Source organism: Plasmopara halstedii (assembly GCF_900000015.1).
Source record: "Plasmopara halstedii genome assembly, contig: Scaffold_816, whole genome shotgun sequence".
Taxonomy (NCBI): Eukaryota; Oomycota; class Peronosporomycetes; order Peronosporales; family Peronosporaceae; genus Plasmopara; species Plasmopara halstedii.
In genome coordinates, this window is record NW_020187732.1 from 1,845,211 (window position 1) to 1,867,158 (window position 21,948).

The following is a 21,948-nucleotide window of genomic DNA, read 5'->3' on the forward strand; positions in this document are numbered from 1 at the left end:
CGTCGAGGCAATAATCGATTGGAACTGTAAATCTTAATGGGGGAGAGTGTAACGGGGTTACACATACCCTGGTAGCAGGGGTGTGTGTCACACCAGATTGGCATGGTGTGACCACACCCGAACAAGAATACGGTACGGGGCTGGATAGCCAATAGTTATACATGTATTAAGATTTTACTATACATATTTAGAGAAATCTATGCACTCAAAATTAGTCGGATTGCCGCAGATAAAAATAAAGTCAGTTTTGAATTTAAACGGAAGAGTTTATTAGCCTTGGGCTAAGGCTATAATTACTCTCGGAATAAGCGGATTGCGATTCGCCAAACTCGTACTTGTTCTGATTATAGAACGAGAGGTCGGTGACCTAACTTACACTTCCTCAAAGCGCAAAGCCACGGCAGCCCCGCTGCAACTCGGCTGTGGAAGTGAATACGAGTGCTACCTGGTGCAACGGGTTGCCGTGCTGAAAGCTTTGACACGAATAGTCCGTATTGTAAACGCACAGAGAATCAGTCCCACTGCTCAGGAGCAAAAAGGGATCACCAAGTGCAACGGGGCTGTCTTGCACCTTACTTAAAGAAAAGTTCGGCGATTCTCAGTAAAGCTCACTCACAAGAGGACCTTGTTTCTTTCTGTTGCAAGAGTGGGTTATATACAGAATCTATTGAACCTCAATTTATAATACTAAATGTATTCTTCTTACTATACATCCAGTAATAAGATTATCTGTATTGCTTAAACAGTGTGATAATACCATATTTAGGTATTTCTAAATACGCACAATCATACTAAACTCTAACATGAATTTCATAAAAATGCACAACTGTATAAATTGCAAGCTCAGTTAAATGTCGAGCGATAGAAATTCTCATCGATGTCCATGTTTCATGGTAATGATACCCTTCTATTGCAAATTATTCACAAACTGCTGAAATTCATTGAGTTACATCTGGTATTCTAACGGCATGCGTCAACGTATCGGCTACCGATAATATCTACATCTCCATACGAACTGGTTTCTCTTGTGTGCTGAAATTAATGTGCGCATGCATTGTTGAGCCACGAGAATTTCGAGAGCATCTTCATGCTATGCAGCTTTTAACCAAGTGTGGCCACAAAAATCTTATCTCGCCCTATCATGTGACTCAAACAATACTTCGCCGAGTCCCGCTGTATACGTGCGCTTGGATGAAGCGCTTCTGGATCTGAAAATAGAAGGGCTCAGGTAAGCAAGTTCGATGTTTTATTGATTCTTCATGAGCCTTACGGGATGCCACAGGAGCGTGTTGTGCTTTATCACATTCAATCAAAATTCTGAATTGTGTCTCATCGATTATCTTGTAAATAAGCACTTGTAAGAATCACATCCTTAGTGTTTGCCAAAATCGAAACGATGGCATGCTCAATTAATGAAAAAACGTGGTTGTCTTCAGTTAAAGGGGGGCAGGGCAGTACAAGCAATGAAGACACAAGGATCTTAATGCGTGGCAACAAAGGCACACAACTTACACCAGTAAAATTTCTGCCGGCTGTGATAAAAAATGTGCCGCTGAAATCATCTCAGGGGTGTGATTTAGCCGAATGAACAGATGTCTCTCCTCAACTCATCAGTATTATTTTTGAGTCAATATATACCTTTGTATTGGCCTCCAGCACCTTCCCTGTATAAAATTATGAGCGTTTATATCAAGCAAGAGGTGGGTGAATGAAATTGCATTCAAATATAATACATTCTATGTACTGCATTGCACACACTGAATCACGTTCGTGCTGCATGACCTGGTTATGAACATGAAAGAGTCCAGAATCAATCAATATCTGTCCAGAGTCAGTCAAATGTGCTTCCTTGAATCCTTCATGAAAATACTGTATACTAACTGTATTTGTATCTACAGTATAAAAAAGCAAAAGTAATGCCAAAATTTACAAAAAAAATCTTTTATTATGAAGAGCTTTCGCCGCGTCTTTTCGATGTCGCTGAGCATGTACAACGTTGATAAATTCCCCAAAGTTAACTTTGGATCAATCCCATAACCGGTGCCGCACATAGCTAGCGGCTGTCGTATTGACACTGTACGGAAGGTTAGACCAACAATCAATCAGAAAGTTTTGGTGAATATAAGGAGCACTCTCTCAGCAAAATAGCTTAATCACCTGAATAGAGTATAATATTATTCTACTCTGAAACGCAACACGAAGCAAGATATTCACTCTTTTCTGACAGAAGGACAGAGTAGTTGTCGCCCTCAAATTTAAAATACCTCCGTTAAAGAGTTATATTTTGCTTACATTTTATTTATGCCAGACCACCACTATGCAAGAATGGAGGTCAATATACCCGTAATCACTATCTCTCTATGTGTTCCTTAGATGTCAGATGGATGGGGTTAGGCTGAGCTTTTTGCATTATGAATAAGCAACATTAGCTCACATTTCATCTCATTCATAGTATAACACTGATGTTTATTTCATCAACATATTTACTTAATTTCCTGTACTATTTTTGCCATATAATTAAAACCAGTTTCTTATATTAAAAATGTCCTTTATTTTTTTCTTACTATGCCGGCAAATACCTCGCCTATGAATACTATTATAATTTTAATTCCTCAAAAGGGTTGTTTCATAAAAATCTATTCTCTTGCAGCCGTATCTGAGTCCGTCACATGAACCTTTTAATGACTACTAGCCGGTGCAGTTCTCCGGCCCTGAGCAGATCCTGGCAGCTGGGCGTCCGTCATTAAAACACACTTATGTGTGATAGATCAGCAGATTTTAGCTTCATTGTATCCGCCTGGCATTGTAGACGTAGAATACATATATATATAAAAAAGCCAGCCAGCCCATAATTAAGGTGCTGACTTGTATCCAAACCGCTCAGATCCATGTCACCTGTACGATCCGGCTTTGCTATGACGTCCCTTCTCTCTGACGGCTCACCAACCATAGGCCACGGGACCAGCTTTCTTGATTCACTCCCAAGCCATATCCAACTTTACCTCGAGCAGCGCAAGCGCTTACAATTAGAATTTCACGCTTGCACAAGGTCAGGGTTGAATATTTACAATCTAATGATTTACCCGCACCGCTCAATACCGCCCATATACGTGGATCTTAACATACCGGTCACGCCTTCGAGAGACAAAGAAGCTTTGGTACAGCCACCGTGCTCACCTGCCGCCAGTTTCACGACGATGCTGCAATCGCGTAACAGTAGCGGTATCGAGCCGCGCCCAAGCCGCGCCAACTCTCTCTTGTTGAATTTGATAGATTTTCCCATTGCTGCCACTGATTCAAATTCAGAAGTAAGTCTCAAAAGCGAGCTCAACAATGTGCTTGATGTGTATGATGGGCATGGCACTTCTGCTGATCAGCAGCATCAGGTTATCCCGCTGCCTAATGGTCCAGATGATACATTGGACCACAACTTCGCTAAATTAAAGCAGAGCCGAGACCCTCAGATCCTTGAGGAAGATGCTGCCTTTCCCGCCGCTGTTTTTACCAGCACGACCATTTCGGTTTCTCGACCACCATTCGCCTTATCAGCAATTCCATCACTAGCGGTTCAGCGAGGTGGCCGCATTTCCCAGTTTTCAGCCAAGCAGCGTCGTGAACGGCACAATGCAAACGAGCGACGTCGTACAAATGCTGCAAAAGATCGTGTTTGTGACATGCGCGATGCGGTGGCGGACCTGGAGCTTCGGCGAGCTGAGCTGGTCGCAAAGCGTGACGCAAACGCTGCCACTAACGAAGTAATTCCACACCGAAGACCACTCGATAAAGTGGTTGATCGCAAATACGTCGACGGCAAACTTGGCTACTGTATTCCAAGTAGTTCGACATACCTTGACCTTGTCAAATCCGTGGACGACCTTCGTCAAGAAAAACGGTATTTGGAGGAGCAGCTTGACCTTCTCGACTCTCAAAATAGTACACTGCAGGCATTGCAGTCCGAATTACTTGTTGCTACCCCGTCATCGATTACAGCAGACGGTGCCACAAAAAGTCTGAAACGTAAGCGAGCGAGATCCGACGTCTTGAATGACAAACATGAGGCTCTTGCAGGACGCGAGACGTTCTCCCCTGTTGGTGGGTACAGTATCGAGACAGAGGCAGTTCCATCATACCTCAAGGTCCTGTTCTCTGAACCAATGACCAGCGATGCAGCTTTTAATTGGGTCAAAGATAGTTACGGTGACATCATGGCCCTAAAAAGTCAGCAGAGATCTGGTGACCCGCATGTCACCTCATTTTTGGGCTGGCGTGAAGACAAGTGCGAGATATCCAAGCCAAAGGGATCCGACAAGGAGTATTCACTTGAAATAATGATGACTCGAGATTTTTCTGGCATCGCGTCGAGCGAGCTCGTTTTCAATACATGGAATCTCTTAACCCTCCTGGATACGTTCAAAAAGCTATTTTCTTTTACCAAAGACTTAGCCGTATTGCAGACTATCAATGACGACTGCGTGGTCGTTCGTATCGGTATTGCTCCATCTCGCGATGCTGCCGTCGTTCATAGCATCGTGGTGCTAGCTCGTGGCCAAATCGACGGTGGCTATCTCATTAGTATGCGCTCGGTGCCGCTCACGCCAGGCCAGAAAGCCTTTGCGGATGGTGAAGAGTCCTACCTTCCCGTGCTAGCATGGATCATGCTGTTGGACAAGTACGACGATTATGCTCACGCCATGTGCGAGGTAATCGTCGGTGCCTCGACTCAACACAAGTCACATCGCGTACTACGCCGTCTAGCTACCGAATTTATCGCCGGCGCAGTGCGCTGGCAGGAGGCAGTTGGTCAAAACAACAAGTGGCTGTTTTAAACGTATGAGCATATTTAACATTAACGCGTTCAGTAAGGAGTAAGGTATTAATTCAACGTTAATAGTGATGTAAAAGTTTCTGCATTTACGAATCATTGTAATAGTAACGAGGTACCAATGCATACTGTACATTTGTACAAAAACCTGGCGCAATCACACTAATCTATTTCGGCCCATTTCCGATATCTCGGTCACAATTTTGGTGTGAGAATTGTCAATATTGTGTTGTGTATGGAACAATTATACTGAATGTGAAAGAGTTATGTTGCAGTAAACACACCAGGTCATTATCTCCACGAAGACCATTGCGCATGAGATCGCTCCACCCTCAGCATTTAGCCATGCCTGATTTGCAGAGTGTTCTGGCAATTAGATTTTGACATTGTGCAGATAATTAAATGTTTCATTGATCCCTGCCGAAGGCGCAGTCTTTTTTGCGACCAGCGCGTTTAAATACATTTGAGATTAAAATGCTTGGCTTTTTTCCAGTGAGAAATGTCACTGTGACTCCCCGGTCTCGCACAAACATATCGCCTCATACAGAAAAAAGTGTCCTTCAAGGAGGAGGCGCTCACTGTGCTCAGCTTCACCACTACTGTAACATGGAACCCCGAATCCTTTTTCGTAGGAGAGAAATGTTTCAACACTATTCCATGATACACACACATCTAATGAATTTAGTTGGAGAGGTTCTCTATCACTCGACGGCATCAACTCTGTAACAAAGAACGCAATACAATTGTGCTTATACATGTGCATTTCAGCAAGATCAACATTAATCTCTAGTATTATTGTGCGTATTCAGAAATACCTACGTATGGTACTTATCAAGAATTTCATAAAGAAGACTTCCGTGGTACGTGTGGGCTGTTATACTCACGCTTAAGCAAGAAAGAAAGTCATGTTGCTGTATTTTAAAAATTGAGATTCAATTGATTCGGAATATTAGCAAGTTTCACTTGTGAACACAGTTTACTGAGTATTTTTTAACGCGGTATTATAAGGCGAAGTTTTTTGTTGCACTTGGTAGCACTTGTAGTCAATTCATTTTGGCTCCTGGATATACGAGTGCGTCTATTCCACGGACTTATCGTGTCAGAGCTTCCTTTGTGAATGTACACGCCCCCCCGTTGCACCAGGTTGCACGGGCCATTCATGGACTGTTTCCGGTACTTTAATCATATTTTTTTGGAACTATATCTTTTGCACCCAAGCTACCCTCCTGGGTTTCTTTTGGGTAAATGTTGCAGCTGCCCCCCCCCTCTACCGTGCTCTATCTAGCTTCACATGTGTCCCTCCTTCCTTCATAGAGATCCGCTCATAAAACGTCCATGTTTGCTTGCCAGTGTTTTGGGAGGCACCATGATTTCCATGATACTGAGAAAACAATTCGGATAGAAGGGCTGGCTTAGCCGGCCACCATCCCTTCTCTTTGGCCTTTGGCCAATGGTCGTGGCTGGAATCGCTACATACAATGGATTCGCTGTCAGGTTGCTTCTGAGTCAGCATCGAAGTGGCATGTAAAGCATGCACAAGAAGCTGACATCTTGTTCGCCCTCCCTACCCTTTTTGCCTTTGGCCAGTAGTCGTGACTGGGACCGGTTTATACACTGAAATCGTTGTCATGTTGCTTCCGAGTCAGCGTCGAAGTGGCATGTAAAGCATGCTCGAGTAGCTAAAATTTTGTTTGTATACGTGTTCAGTAAAACATAATGTCTCCGGTACGCGTAGGTACAAAAATAGATAAGTGTGCCTGCTATATTGATAAACCCGAATTTACACGTACTTATATACATTATACTTAAAGATGAAAGGTGACAAGCAACAGCAAATTTGGCACAACAAATTCGACACTTAAAATGAAACACCAGTTCGGCCAAATTACTGCCAATCAACGAAACAGCGCAGTGTGATTGGATAGTATGCTATAGATGGTGCGTTTAACTCAGTAGGAAATCAGTGAGGCTTTGCATAGAGGTAAGAAGCTTGGGCGACCCGATGGCGCAGGAGCTGAGAAGTCCACAGTCTGTTGTGTTGAGTGAAACTACGCCACCAAATGCTTCGGGTGTTACCGCTTCACAAATACATAATATGAAGAGAGCACGCCCGAGGCGACAAAATATTATTTTAAACAATGGTGATCAACTCATTTACAAAATACAAAACGTAGATGGTCAATTACGTCATAATAGACTGAGAGAAAGCTAAGGCAAAGAGTGAAAAAGAATCAGATGAACACGAAAGCTATGTGCACTGGATCTTACCAATAAAGATCGCCAGCCGCAACTTAAAATGTACATGCCAAGAACATCGTATGGAAGGCTCGAGAGATGTCCACTGTAGTAGTAGATATGAGTGCCTTACGTCTGCGGGTCACTATGGTCGATGTGAGACATCACCTATCATCCGTCGTGAAATGTGGTTGCTGTTAGGCGTGTAATTGGACGGGAGAAATCATCTTTTTTGTTTCGTTGATGGCAAAAAAATCAAATACATTTTTCTTTCACTGATTTAAGCACTCCAGAGGCTGCTATATCTATGGGAACAAAGAATTAGAGAAATGATTTAGGGTATACAACTGTATTTTTGCGTTGATGCTTATTGGAGCAGCGTGCTCAGTCATGGTGTCGCGGGTCAGAGCGTTGCGGAGCAGCAAGGAATATATACATACCTTATTAAAGGTACCGTGAGTATTTTTTAAGGCTCATTTATTCCGTATCACGCCGAAGTAACACATATACATCGACGAGCCAGACTTGTAGCGCTTGTCTGAGTAAAGAACGGGTGATCTTTGCTGATCCTGGTCTTTTTGCAATGATTGTTGTTGGGAGTAAAGTGCAAGAGCACAAAATATTTGTGCTTAGTGTTTGGCGTTTGTTCGCCACATTTAATATTGCACACAATGAACCATCAATTATACTAATGCTGCTTGAGATATATGCGACAAGGATCAAATTACTGAAATGATCTATAACGATATGCAAAACCCACTCAAGACCGCCCAGTGATCATGACTCAAAATAAGGTAAAGGTGTCCAATGTCGCGTTGAGACTGGGGTTTTCGTGGTAGAATTTCAAAAGTGCAAAATTCCACACGTTCACATACTGAGACAGCCGTCACGCTAAGAACCAAATGATTGATGCAGTAGAGCATATCAGATTACCTAATGATAAGAGCCTTCTGGCTGAAATAGCCAATCCGCAAAGGCAAGAATCCATAAACAAATTAATTGCAGCCGAATCACATAAACAGAAAAGGCTCTAGTTCTTATAGAATGGTAATGAGTTACATGATCTCAGCATGAAAATCTAGCACTTTTCAGTATTAATAGTTGCAAGTGCTTAGAGTCATTGGAAGCTTTTGAGAAAATTAATGCATATAGCCGCCGACAATAAATGACTCTTGAAAGAGCACGACGCTTGATATAGTCTAATCAGTTTAATGAGCATGAAAACAAAACAGATATTTTGTGGGTCATGCCGTACGATCCTTGCCACTCTCAGAACTGCAAGTGTGGTTTGTGCTGCTATCATAAGTGTGAAGTATTTATATGTGTAACGGAGTTACACGTTCCCTAGTATGAAAGTGCGGGTCGCACAAGATGGTACGACCATACATAGGTGTGGATTACATAAGTTGGTGTCACACAGTGGTGTGGCTACACCGTAACAAGAAGCCACCATGTGGCAGGATTGCCAGTAGTAATGCATATTACTACAAAAACTAGGTTTTGCTATATTAATTAGGAAAATCTAAGGTTTGAGATATTGGCAGCTCTGCCGCAACTAAAACAATTGAATACAGTTTCAATCTTAAACGGAAGAGCCCCTTTATCTCAATAAAGATTTTCAGTAATCTTGGGGGCAGCGGATTGCGATTCACTGCACTCGTACTAGTTCTTGGAAGAACGTATGGTCGGAGATCTTAGCTTAGCTTCCTATAAGCAAAGCGCCGTGGCAGCCCCGCCAATATGAGCATGTCAACCAAACATCCGATTAAGCAACATTAATTTTCTAGCCGTGAGCGATATATATGTTTAGATCAAGTAAATCATTTCATATCTGATGGCAAGGTACATATCGCTGTTTGAAACGTGCAATGTTTACGCATACATCCCAGTATCGTATGGAAATGCTCCAAGTATACTTCCTTGGCAGATCTGAAATCTTCGTCCTTCAAATGGACAGAAATGTTGTAAAAAAGGTTTGTGCGAAGCGTCGCAGTGATCGAAACAGATATGAAACAATTTGATTGAACGTTGTATGTATTGCCTTGACTGCTCGGACCGATAACCTTCAAACTGTCGATGAAAGTGAGATGTGTGGGATGGACCTTGCGATTGAGATACCTTAAAAGGTTTGTGAGCTGGACTTTATGCATGACGGAGGCTTAGAGATGTTTCCTTGCCAGCACTCGGCAAAAATCTTGCTTCACTCAAAATTTGCAGGGGATTCAATTTTATGGGATAGATTATAGCTGACAAAGAACATCGTATAATCTGTTTAGAGAGTGAGAAATTTCAAAGTGTTGCTTCCAAAGGAGTTCCACCTCACAGACTGACGCTAAAGACAGGGCCACCCATTATAATGAGTGCAATGTAATCCCAGGCCAACATACTGGACTGTTTGAATTGTCGAACTAAGGCTTTGTGTGATTGATGCAAATATTATCATGCGTGAGCGCCAAGACCAATATGACTCGTGCTTTATTGGTGATAGCGATACAAACAGCTTCCAGTACAGTCAGCTGTTGCTATGACCATCCACATGGCACAATGACAAACGGTGCAAGGGTCGGGCCTTGAACTAGCATCTCCCTGCTTCTCGTATGCACAAACCATACATAACTTTGTGTAGCGTTTCCTCGAATTTGAGCCTCGAGGTACTAATCGAGTACCCAGAGCTGAAAGATGACCAAGACGTGTATACAGCAAATTCTTATAAGAAAATTATTTTCTTATTTGAAAAATGGAACACAGATGATCATATGCTAGAAAACATGCTCGATTTTATTCTCCTTTTGAGTCGTATTCGTGTGCTCTTTAAAGTATGAAGATACGTTTGAAGCGCCAGAAATAGGTTCTTTCAAGTTAATACACCTCAACAATTGTGCGATTGAGGTGACGAGAAGTTTTTGGTAATCCAAAGTTCGGTTTCTTATGATATAATTCTAGCAAAATCTCGAGAAATATTGCATTTCTCCATTCATTAATTTGTAAGATGTCGCAACCGATGCTGATAGGCTAAGTTTAACGTACCAAAGCATTTGATTATATAATTCAAGACCCGTTCGACCGAGTTGGGGCAAGCTGAAACAGCTACTGAAACAGAATGAGACTTAACATACACTTATTGACCACAACGCGAGCAGCGCTTGTCGAGTGTTCCATTTGTTTTGATACTGCACCCATTTCCCTTTCCGCTTGGTTCATGGATACAAAATATGAATTCTCACACAAGATCGATTGGCGGGTCTCTCACCGGGAGAACGTTGAATTTCAGGAGACTGCCATTACCCTACTTCGTAAAATTGGGTTCAATTGCACCTTCAAAAGAAAGTCGTTGATTGGAGTCAGCTTTAAAAGCAGCAGCTTTGAAAATTGGGCTAGACTAATAGCCTGGGGTATTTGGTTGTTAAAATCAATACCCCGGCTTTTGTAACATTGACGGATTCCAAATTTATTCGGGGGGTTCGAGGTCACAAAGCTTGAAAGGGGTACCGGAAGTGAAAGTTTCATGAGCACGTCTATAGAATACCACGACAAGCTTTCTGATAGCTTCAAGATTGCATCTTTATGTATGGAAGGATGGTATCCTCCACTATGAAGTTGCACGCCAGGAATTGTGGTTCCCCACACCGCGCAACAACGAACAATGCGTCCTGTTAGAAAAGTAGACAATATGCAGAGGCATCATTAAAGCCAAATACATATGCAGTTTCATTGCGTCTCACGATGGAACAACAGTGGGTTTGTCGAAGGTTCCGACGAGTCTTCAGCTAAAGTTTAGGGATTTTAATAGCGTAAACTCTGTCTCATCTTAGACCTATATTATATAAATGATATCATCAAAGGTATGTAATGACCTAAGTTTTCGTGCCACGGATCAACCAGAAGTAATAAATACTGCATGACAACGCACTTCCCCCTAGTGACGCTTTTGCGAGTCATGTGCCCAATTTACCAGGTAACAGAAAGCTTGAAGCAAGGGCACGGAATCACGATGATATGCAGAACATTATTTATTTAAATTGGCTAGCACTGATATTGGTATGTGCTCGGAGCAGAGCTCGAAAGGCAGAAGTAATATTGAGCGGCGTTTACAGGAAAAGAGATAATATATTGCGGTCTCCCGAGTTATTTTCGGCTGGAATGGGAGACAGCGACAATGTATCGTAATCACCAAAGGGCATTCCTGTTCGAAACGCTCATTACAGCTGTATGCTGGTGCATCTCATGCTAAGGCCGTCGGAGTTGTAGAGCTATTTCCCGTAAGACGAGCCTGATGTTACGGCGAATCGTTGTGACGACGGAGTTGGTAGCGCACCAAAACTGACGCTTAACGACCAAGTAGCAAAATGAATAAAACACTCGTGAATGGAGGAACATGAGCATATTTAGATGCTGTAAGTCATCTCTAATTGCTTCCGGCAGAAATGCTTATCGTGCAAGTCGAAACATACATCAAAAGATGCATGCAAAGAATTGCAATTTGTGAAGTTACCCGAATGGTTGATTGGCACCGAGGAAAGAGACAGGATCATCATCCCTCTAATTGAGTACGAGGTAGATTAATATATGGAGCACTGAGAGCGAGGAGTGGGAATACTACTCTCACGGAAATTTTCTTTGTTTGAATCCTAAATTGAACGTCACTACATGGTGCCAAGAGACCCGCCACGCTTGTTGCTGCCGTATCGCAGGGTGCGCCATGAGATCAATATGGTCCTCAAAATGAGATATCGCAATTGACCTAGCCAAAGGAAATGTGTGACACTATAAACACTTTCTTTCATACGAAGCACAAAGCGGGTTTGGTTAGAGAGAATATGTCCTCCACAGATCGCCGAGCTCGATTTAGATAGGCTAATTGATAGCGGCAAATTACGCATACTGACAAAAATCTAATGCAATCACCATTCCTACAAATGATCGCTTGCTGTTTGTCAGCTCCGAATACCTTATTGATGATTATTATCAACTACTAACGAGAGACACTGATGCTCCTCTCACTGAGGTACATACCAACGATCTTCCAACGCCAATGATACAGCTGCTCAGGCCATATCGTGGCTATGCCAAGATCTATTCCGACAACGAATTCGAAAAATGTAAAACATTGTCTTCCAAAACATGAAAAAATACCAAGAACCACAATGATCACTGTAAAGCAGTGCGGATGTATCGCGCCTCAGTAAAGGTTTGGCAATCAAGAAAAGTGGTTCTTTGGCGCTTACATTATTCCCTTTCTCGTTTGCTTCATCGGAGAGCATGACATACGCGTAGATCTCGCAAACATAAAGGCTAGATGAACTGACCACTGCCTCGGTTTGTAAGAATACAAACGAGCTTGATCGGACAGACTACTTACACAAATAACGTGCAAAATAAGCAGACATGGCACTACCAATTTCCCTAAAATGAATGTCGTACGGCGCTGTCGTGCGTCAGAAGAGATGGACGTCAGGATTTGAATGACATAATTTTACATCCCCTGATTCTGGCTCTTTCAAACACAAATCGGCTATTTGACGTCATCTGTGACGCTTCAGCCATAGATGTAGTCTGTGATTTGCTCCGAAGGATAGGCTACATAGAACGTTGTTTGCGGAGTCGTAGCAAATTTCAAACTACTGTAAATACACACATATCTTCAACTGACTTACATTATAATTACCAAAATTAAATGGCTGACAAATTATCTGCAATTACAGCTTGGTGTCACAAATTAAATTTTTTGATGATGCAACTAGCTCTGGTTTGTATCTCTATTCGGAAGCCCCCGGTGCATGCGGCTATAGAAATCACCAAGTGTCATTTATTGTTATTGGGTGTGAACGTGAACTCTAAAGTGTGCGACTAGACTGTGTTCTACACACAGGTGCGCCAATAAGCACGCGCGCACAATATGGCCCGCTACATTCCTCTACTTTACACTGAAATGTCAGAAATGAAAACATTCTTTTATTGTCAAATGACTTGATTATTTTAAAGATCATTTATGCGCGATGCTCAAAGAAACTAGCTCAAAACGCACATTGCTTTTAGTTGCATAGGTTCGTCACGTGGAAGATAATGACAAGGGACGCCTCCGTGGGAAGTTGGCCACCTCATGCATAACTTAAGCCCACATTAAGTCCAAGACCTAAGCCCAAAGAGCCAAGACGACCGTCAGCGTTGCTTTTTAAACAGCCCGTTCAAGGAACAGACATTCGAGAGCATGCAGCATGTCAATAAGTACCCCCCATGATACCCAACCAGTCTTACACCATTGGCTAGCGTACCCGAGGAAGACTCAAAGGAGCAATGCGCTGAGGTCAACTGAACCCACAAAGCTTGACTCTGAGACCAGAGCCCCTGTCCTCCAACAATCGACGCGCAACTAGATTGCCGTGCACTTTGCTCAGTTGAGAATTTGACTCAGATAGAACTTGGGTTCTATCTCGCGGGACAGGTGCAAAACCGACAGCTTTTTAAATGACTTTGTTCTTTTTTGCAGTTTGCACAATTAAGTCTTTCAAAATTTAATAGATAAAGTACCTGTCAACTGTATTCAGTAAAAGACTTTATTTATTGCATAAAGAAGCTCAAAACCCGCGATTCCCGGAGACACCCTACCCGTGATTCCCGGAGACACCCTCGATACGGAGTCTCATTGTCATCGTCAATTCCAGCACTCAAGTGCCTCTGAGGTCCTCAAAATTTCACAAAAATGTCATGTTTATCAAGACACAAGACACTTACGCAAATGTCTGATGTCTCGCACATATGGCAATTATTCAATGTTTACTTACAAATAGTTCGACTCGTTGCCCCTTACAATCATCCTACCAGGATGTGAGCCGCACTAAGGCCTACATTTATTTTCAGCCTTTGAGAATTAAGTAGAGTAAATAATTAGAGAGTAATATCCACGCTGTGGCATTCACCCACTTCTTGTATTCTCCAGTGTCAGCTCATAGTCTCGTTTGTGCGTCAAGAGACGTATCCTATACATATCATCATTGCTTTACGAGGTCCTGACAACGAGAACGTCATTGCTCTCAACAAAATGAAAGCCATTTGGGAGGAGGAACCTGCCGATAAAATGGTTGCTGTGAATTTCTGGATCTAAAACCGATATTCCGAGTCTCAGCGAGTGACATACGGCAGAGTCATTAACGATAAAGATGGGGTGCGAGACTCCGCCTCACTCTTTATCAATGACGTATTCTAGCCTGTTTCCTACGACAGAAGTTGTCGTGATTCCTTGCCGCAAAATTATCGACGACGTCCGCCTCGACACCAATAGGCTGATTCTGGATCAAAGGCTTAGCTTGCCAGGCTGCAAGCTCGTGAGACATTTGCTTTATACCGACTCAGCCACGTCGTTATTTATCAATCTGATACTGCTCGCCGCATCTTGACGGAACCCTTCGTTGCTTACTAATTCCTAACTTTTCCTTTAACAGCTAACATAAGAACTTCGCGATCGCTTTCTGGCCCCGAAGGCCACGGCAGCATAGCTTTATTCTACACTTAGAGCAGCAGTGCTGCCGAAAATTATCGTACTTGACTCGCGCACAGGGTGAGACAGCACACAACAGCGCCACCAAATAGCATTTCAAGCCAGCCTCAGTGAAGACGATGTCTGGCTAGAGTTACGGAGCACAAAATGCCACGTGAACGTCGAGTTTAAAGCACTTTGCTCAAATTCTTGTGGCTAACAGACTGCTCTTGTCATGAGAAAGTACTGACCAAGTATCGAGCTTGGAGTACGATTGGTCATCACTCACCAGTGAGAATCGTGTTGCGATAGGCAATCTTTTTTCTTTGCTTTAGAAGATAAAATTCGAAGGTGTGCCAAGCCATACGTTCCAACAGCGCCGAGGCAATCTTGCCAAAATGAGATCTCAAGCGACATGAGCTACTGATGCAAAAGTGCCCTCTCCAATCAACCAGTTGCTGTTCACAGTCCTAGTATATCCGTTGCTCTTTTAACCGCTCCAAACAAAAGTCAGCCACCGCTTGCTCATTCAGAAGCATCGGTGGAGTTTGACCCTTCCGCGACTGGATCTCGTGAATTTTCTCATATGTGAACATACGCCGACTTAGAGCAACAGCAAGCGTCCAAGGCTGCAACGAATTAGGTCTAGAATTCACTCGCTGAACGTCTCCGCCGCACTGCCTGACTTGCAAAACCCCAGTGGGTCATCCCCGTGTTACGGCTAAATGAATAGGACAGCTGAGCTAAACGAGAAGGTCGTGTCGTTAGTCCATCGACAGTGCGAATAGCTCATAATAGCAAAAGCAGAGTTTTTCACGTCCGAATAGCTCTATTGGCTTCTATTAGCCCACATAAATGATAATATACTTGCACACCCTTTGAGATGTTCAAACGACAACTCAATCTCTTGTTCGCTACGATGATTGTGCAACGCGATCGCAACTTAGTCGTACAGACTGCAGATATTAAGTGATCAGTAGGTTATTTGTATTCGATAAATATTCTCCCCGCTGTATTCTTTTCTGTTTCGCCTGCCCCTTCTTTTGACTTTAGTTATATGAATATCCTGGCTTCCTGCCATAGTGCCGTGCACTCGAAGATGACGCTCGTCCTCTTGCCAAAAATCAGTGACTTTGCTACAATATTTATCCGGTTCTGATACCTGCGATTTGAAGTGTATCGACAAACATTCCCCAACAAGCGCCAAACCTACTTCGCATTAATTCTAGAGGATTACTCGACTAGCCCAAACAATTTAGGAAATTTGTAAAGCCTGTGGAGACATGAATTGCGTTATTGAAAGCAAACCAATTGATATAACGAATTTCCTCCCAATATAATTTCTCACGCAATTTATTGAAGCGTACCCTTCACCACGCTTCTATCGCTTTTAGTACGCTGGTAAAGAAGAAATTTTTCTTGTCACCCTCTGTGAGTGATGAGTTGGCGACGATGGGAGCAGCGTAGCATGATCTGTATCGATGTTAAATGGCTTTGTGCCAGACAGATTCACCTTATCCTTGACAGAAGCCTACTTAATAGCGAGTTACTCCTTGCCATGACAAACGTTGTACTTCTCTGCCGTTTTCAGCTTTCTTGCCTCAGTGCGCTCGTGTGTTCTTTTCAACTAGCATTTACTTAAATAAATGCAAAAAAGCTCTATAGCGATGGTGGAAACGTCAAAGGTGGCATGGAATGTCCAACCCAAATTTGGGAAAGCTAAGATTATGATCCACGCGAAATCTCTTTCCCAGTCTGTTATTATTCATAACTACTAACGATTTACTACCGCGTGCCAAGACCATTCTACACTTACTTGGGTGTTGTGTCTGTCAGCATAACTTGCACTATACGAATGCAAGTAATTAGCCAGGCCAAGTGAATTAGTTTAGTCGCTTTAAGTCACCGAAACTAGTTAATTAACGATGTCACTGATCTCTGCGGGCATTGCTCACTCGGCATGCTTCTCCATGCAGCGATATATAACTCGTTATGCAGCACCAATGACATACTTGCCTGTATTTTCAAATCGACACACTTAGCGCCGACACTCGAGCATTGCTCCTAGTGTCTAAGTTTGGTGCTCATTCGATACTCTGTGTCTGCACGACTTTGAGTTTATACAGGGTTAGTCAGTTTTACATAACCACAATATGTCCTAAACAGCAGCGCCAGACGATTGGATGTTTCGCAAAATAAAGCGTACCTTTGGCCTGACCTGTCCCTCCCAGAGCATTTAAACTGGAGTACTCACAGCAGATAAAATAGTTTTGCTGTCTCTTTGGCAACTGATAATTCCATCAACCTGGTCGAAGATAACGAAAAAATTGCAGTCGACTCAAAAGATCGCCTGTACTCGATTGTAGGAGTCTTTGTCTGTGTCAGTCTAGTAGCAGCATTTAGCGTGATATAAGGATACATAAGTAGCCTCATCCTGGCTGTATTCTGACACAAAAGTAAAAACACCCACCTTGTCGAAGGCACTGAAGTGGCACCGTGGAAACTACACCCGGTATGTATTGCGTCATCCACCGATTCATTCAAATAGATGTGGTGGGCGCGAAAGGTCTAAGAACATGCGACTTCAGTTTGTTTTACCCTCCATAAAAAAAAAGTTTTGTTTTAAATCTCAGAGTATGGTCTGTTTCTTCCCGGTGATTGGAGGTCCCAGCATCTAAAGATAGTGCACTAATCCCAGCTCTCTTCACGAGTGAACACAACCTTGGATCGCAACCGATAGACCTAGTTCGGCGGTGCGACCATTCGCGCCATATGTTTCTGCAGACCTTCCCATATCTGTAATTCAATTTATTTCAAAGATCTCTGGATGGTATTTCAGTATGGTGCGTAGTCTTTTATAGGCTGCGACCCACGACGGCCTTCTACTTACTTTGGAGTTCGGCCGATATATTGCCCATCCCATCCATTCTTTTTAACATAAGATTGTTTTTTAATGTTCTCAAAGAGCTAGACGCCCATCATAAGAGGCCTCGGTTTGTGCCATTTGTGCTTCCATCGACGCCCGGCTTGGGTGTTCTTGGGAGTGTCGTGTCACGGCGTTTTTCTAGCTGGTGAGCGCCTAGCAATCTATTTCCGATCCTGGCTTCGATGCCCTCAGTGGTTACCGCTTTTGGCTCCTGGGCCATTCGTATGATGACCCGTGTCGCAATGACAACAGATTTCTGAGCGCGTCTAATAGTTTTGAGACATGCCATCTGATGCCTCGTCTTCTATCTTATACAAGAGACAGGTATTCACGGCTCGGTCATCAAATTGATAGCATGAACTGCCAAGTGTAATGGAGTTGCTATTCATCTTGCACAGAAGAAGCTTTCGCCCAAAAATGCTGCATCAAATCACGCGGAGAGACTAGTTTAGTATGCTCCACTCGTTAGCTGGCCCGACGTCTTATCCAGTATTTTAGTCCTTTTTTGCTCTAGTGTTCCTGCAAGATAGGCATGTATTCATGATTCATGTGGTATGTATTTTTAATATGAATTGTTTTCAATTGACTTTACGCGATGGTTGAAATATCTATTTTGCAAGATGCGATACTAATAACCCACGTATACCACGAACTTTTTCTTCACGAAGTCCCACCATCTTCTTGAAAACTGACGATTTGGTACCCATGAAAACATCCAATTGCTCAAACGTTTAAAGTGATTTTCGTACGGCAGTATTTTATTATTTTTGTATACGATCAAACGGACGTGTAAGGCGTATGTACATATCGTTTCGCACATACCTCGTTATAATGGTTCAGCAGAGTTTGTATTAACATCTACGCTTCATCCAGGTAGGTTTTGTGCAGCAGCTCGCTGCAATTGATGCTCCTAATAGTCACTACGAAGTCTAAGCGGATAAAACGACTGGTTAAATCTCGATGAACTGAAGCTACATCATCCATTCGAGCAACACTCGGTGTACACCCCTCTAAAGTCGGAAAATACTTTCGGACAGGAAACCTTGGAAGTTATTGTCTCCGGCTCAGTAGGTTGAGGCGTGAAAACGTTCACCCAGTCTGGATGTGAGATGTCCCAATGAGAAAAGGATCCTTTCTGGGTCGGTATGCCACAACCTCTGCGCGTCCTTATTCTCAGAGGTCAAAAGTGCACTCGTACGAACAAAGAGGCGATAAAAAGCCTTCACGCTGGGCCAGTGGGTCGGAGAAAGTCGTGTAGTCGTGTAGTCTACTCTGAGTACAGAGTGCCGCGTTGACCTTTCCAACTTATGTGATCTGGCATAGATCTGACCGGAAATGCGTGAGCCAATGGCGCTTTGATGTCTTGCATCCATGCGGTTATGTGAGATGCTGCATGCCGTCTTTCTACCAGTCAGCTATGGCGTTTGTGGCTTCTTGCATATAAGCCAGAATGGCGTGAGCTTCATGAGTACATTCGCGAGATGCTCGTGTTGACCGACACTTATGGTGGTAAGCACTTTGCATGAACATGTCACGGTGTTCATGAACCTTCTCAAAGGAGAGCTGACTTGTACGCAACAATCTAGGGGACTGACATTGGAGGTGGATTTTACCATACAGACCGTGTTTCAGGATGAGTACAGCTTTAATCAGATTTGAACCCTATGGAATGTAATGGGCATGCTAGCACAGGCTGTGTCTCAGAAGCAGATACGCAGCTGCTATCGGCTTGGCGTAAGTGCAGCCGAGAAAAGCAATAAACGTTGCTTTAGCTACTACGAGCTCTGCATATGATATGTGCCTGCCATGTCAGTAGGCAAAAGTAGAGAGTACATACTCAAGCCTGTACCTTTGCCCATGGCTTTCCTACGCCACATTACTCAAAATCAATTCTTGATGGCTAACCCTCTTTACGAGATATAATTGCTATTGTGATTGCTAGCTGGCAAACAAAATGTGCTTGCTGAAGCTATCTGGTGATGACCTGACTATTAGCTGCTGCACATTAGTCAAATAATCTCGTCTAATTTTGAGTATTTAGACGAGTCGAAGTATCAGTGCTTGTGAAAATGATGGGACTTCGTGGAGAAGACGTCTGTGTGATTCACGTGGGCTAGGCAGATAGGTATTAAATATAGCAATATATATCAAATATTATTATGGTCGAAATCTTTCTACATAAATAAGAGCAGAGCAATCAAAGTACGTAGACAACTCAGAGGCTCTCAGTTCCGCATCTAGTTAAGCGTATAAACTTTTTTGCTCGATGTCTATCTGTCAACACTTTCTCAGGAGTAAAAAGCAAATACATTGCACTCTGTGGCACTTGCTTTCATCGGATGACCAAGTCGAGAAAGACTGTCTCCTGTGTGAGATAGAATGCGAGTAATTCAATGAACCGTTATTTGCTTTCAGTCTTGATGTCGTTCGTTGTAATAAAAAGCTCAGTGAAGTGGCGGGACAGGTGCCAGAAGTAGAGATTGCTAATGCTGCGTTAGTAATCGACTATGAAAGTGCGCTACTACAACGCATCTAGGAACGCTTTTCTATCCTCCGATGATAGCAAAAACGGTTCTCACCGTTAGCCCGCTGATGCTTAGCATTAATAACTTTGAGAAAATGAAGTAAAGGTTTTCCTCTTAGATGAGGTAATATGAGATTGCCCTGGCATTCCCAACATGGAAAGGTTTCAACAAGAACTTTGAAGTCATACGTCAAGGAAGTCAGGAAGTGACAGGCTATATCCCGAAGCTACGTTCAGTGTGCATATTTCGTGCCGCGTAGAACTCCTTGCGAAGGAAGTCGAGTCCTAAAAGGTGTGGAGAGCCTACTAGGCTCTACAGTACCTTGTGGAAGCTGGACTCAGACTTAAATAAAACGACTATTGCTCAAAGAGGTATGACGGAAAGCCCGAGATTGTTGGTTGTTGATATCAATGTCCCCGAACTTGTGGGGTCTTGAATAGCCCGCAAAGCTTTAAAAGCATCGTATAACTACGTGCGACGTCCGATGATTGCATGCAATAGCAGTGAGCGAAGGCATTAACGATCAAAATCTGGATATATTATTGATGCGGCTTTCTATGTGAACACTGCTGAAAGTGTTGAAGCTTCTGCTGAAAATTCAGATAAAGGTTGAAGGCTTTGACAACGTGGAATGTTGTGTCATCTTGGACCCGGTTTCGAGGTACAAACGCATCCTAATAGGAAGGTTTGGTGCAGTTTGAGCGCTATAAGCAATTGATCGAATGGGATTCAAAAAATGTATATCCACGCGCGTCTCGCTCGATGGAGTTTTGGTGAGTCGCAAAGTTATTGCTAGGACGCAGAAGTGTCGTTGGGCGCTGGCAAGAAGATATGATAGCTTCTTTGCAGAAAATGTTAAAATTTTCAGTTTTCAATATGAAGAAAAGCTCAAAACAGAACGCAAGGGGCAGAAGCGGCAGATAGCCACGGTCTTTGGATAAAAGTGAGAAAAGCGATTATATTTTCACGTATTTCAGAGTGCATATATCTTGTGACAAAATCAGTGATGTGATGATGAGGCAAGTTCCCATAATTCTCTCTAGTGGGACGGTAAAGAACAAGTTTAAGCTAGTGTTTTTTGGACTTAGATGGTGAAAGGTATAGCAACTAAGCCCCGCAATTCCTTCTGCCAGAGCTGGTGGAGTCGATGCAAGTCGCAAATGGAAGGACCACATCTTTAAATTAAAAAATAATCATTCTTGCCTGAATGTAAGGATATATCATGCTCAGCACTACCATGTGACGCACCCACCGTGCTACGCGGTGAGTCATTTAAACTTGTGGTGCGAATTGTTCTTTCATGAATGAAGTACCCGGGGAGCAAACGTTTACAAGAGCTTATATTGAACTAATAAATCTATTACAAAATTGATTTTACAAATAATTACAATGAGTTAAGGTCACCGAAATGGTACGTTTGGTCCAGAAGGCAGAGCGGAGCTTAATATTTACACGGATGAGTCCGTTATCGAGGACAGCCGCAGAACATTGATTGTGAGAAGTGAAACGGACATCCGTTGGGATCCCATGAAACCTTTTGTTATGTCATGAAAATATATCACGAGGTAATTCCAAAGCAACCCATCACGCCGTTACCACCGTATCAGAAGTGCATCGCATAATTGATTTTGTCCTCGAACCAAATGTCGCGTCACACAACAGTGCTCTTAATAAAATAATAAATCCACGTCATTGATGCGCTCTTTCGTTTGAAGCACAATTAAGTTTCACTATACTGCGTTGTATTTTAGTATTCTGAATATTAGCGGCAAGTTGCGAGTTGTACATGCTTACAACTAGAATGCAAACGCCAGTTTTTGAAGATAATGTACTCAAGACAGCGTGATCAGTTGCGCCTTGTTCAGTGTTCTTGACAAAGTCGATGAGTAAAATACTTTTGAGAGATAGCTTGTGACGGGTCACACGGCACCTTGCACAGAGGAAGCTTGACTTCCAAGAGTATACA

General features: G+C 42.9%; 4 protein-coding genes across 4 annotated transcripts; 1 reads left to right on the forward strand and 3 right to left on the reverse strand.

The window, feature by feature from the left end:
* Positions 1-3,074: 3,074 nt before the first annotated feature.
* PHALS_14314 (uncharacterized protein) lies at positions 3,075-4,826 on the forward strand (the record flags this gene model as incomplete). Its single annotated transcript, XM_024730102.1, has 1 exon — positions 3,075-4,826. One exon carries the CDS (start codon positions 3,075-3,077, stop codon positions 4,824-4,826), a length of 1,752 nt encoding a protein of 583 aa, XP_024580413.1.
* Positions 4,827-6,089: 1,263 nt separating this feature from the next.
* On the reverse strand, positions 6,090-6,452 carry PHALS_14315 (uncharacterized protein; the record flags this gene model as incomplete). The annotated part of the gene is made up of 2 exons (XM_024730104.1): positions 6,090-6,309; positions 6,391-6,452. The coding sequence occupies 2 exons, from the start codon at positions 6,450-6,452 to the stop codon at positions 6,090-6,092; spliced, it is 282 nt and encodes a 93-aa protein (XP_024580414.1).
* Positions 6,453-9,996: 3,544 nt separating this feature from the next.
* PHALS_14316 (uncharacterized protein) lies at positions 9,997-10,258 on the reverse strand (the record flags this gene model as incomplete). Its single annotated transcript, XM_024730105.1, has 2 exons — positions 9,997-10,135; positions 10,176-10,258. The coding sequence occupies 2 exons, from the start codon at positions 10,256-10,258 to the stop codon at positions 9,997-9,999; spliced, it is 222 nt and encodes a 73-aa protein (XP_024580415.1).
* An 8,263-nt stretch (positions 10,259-18,521) lies between these two features.
* PHALS_14317 (uncharacterized protein) lies at positions 18,522-18,830 on the reverse strand (the record flags this gene model as incomplete). The annotated part of the gene is made up of 1 exon (XM_024730106.1): positions 18,522-18,830. The coding sequence occupies one exon, from the start codon at positions 18,828-18,830 to the stop codon at positions 18,522-18,524; it is 309 nt and encodes a 102-aa protein (XP_024580416.1).
* Positions 18,831-21,948: the final 3,118 nt, after the last annotated feature.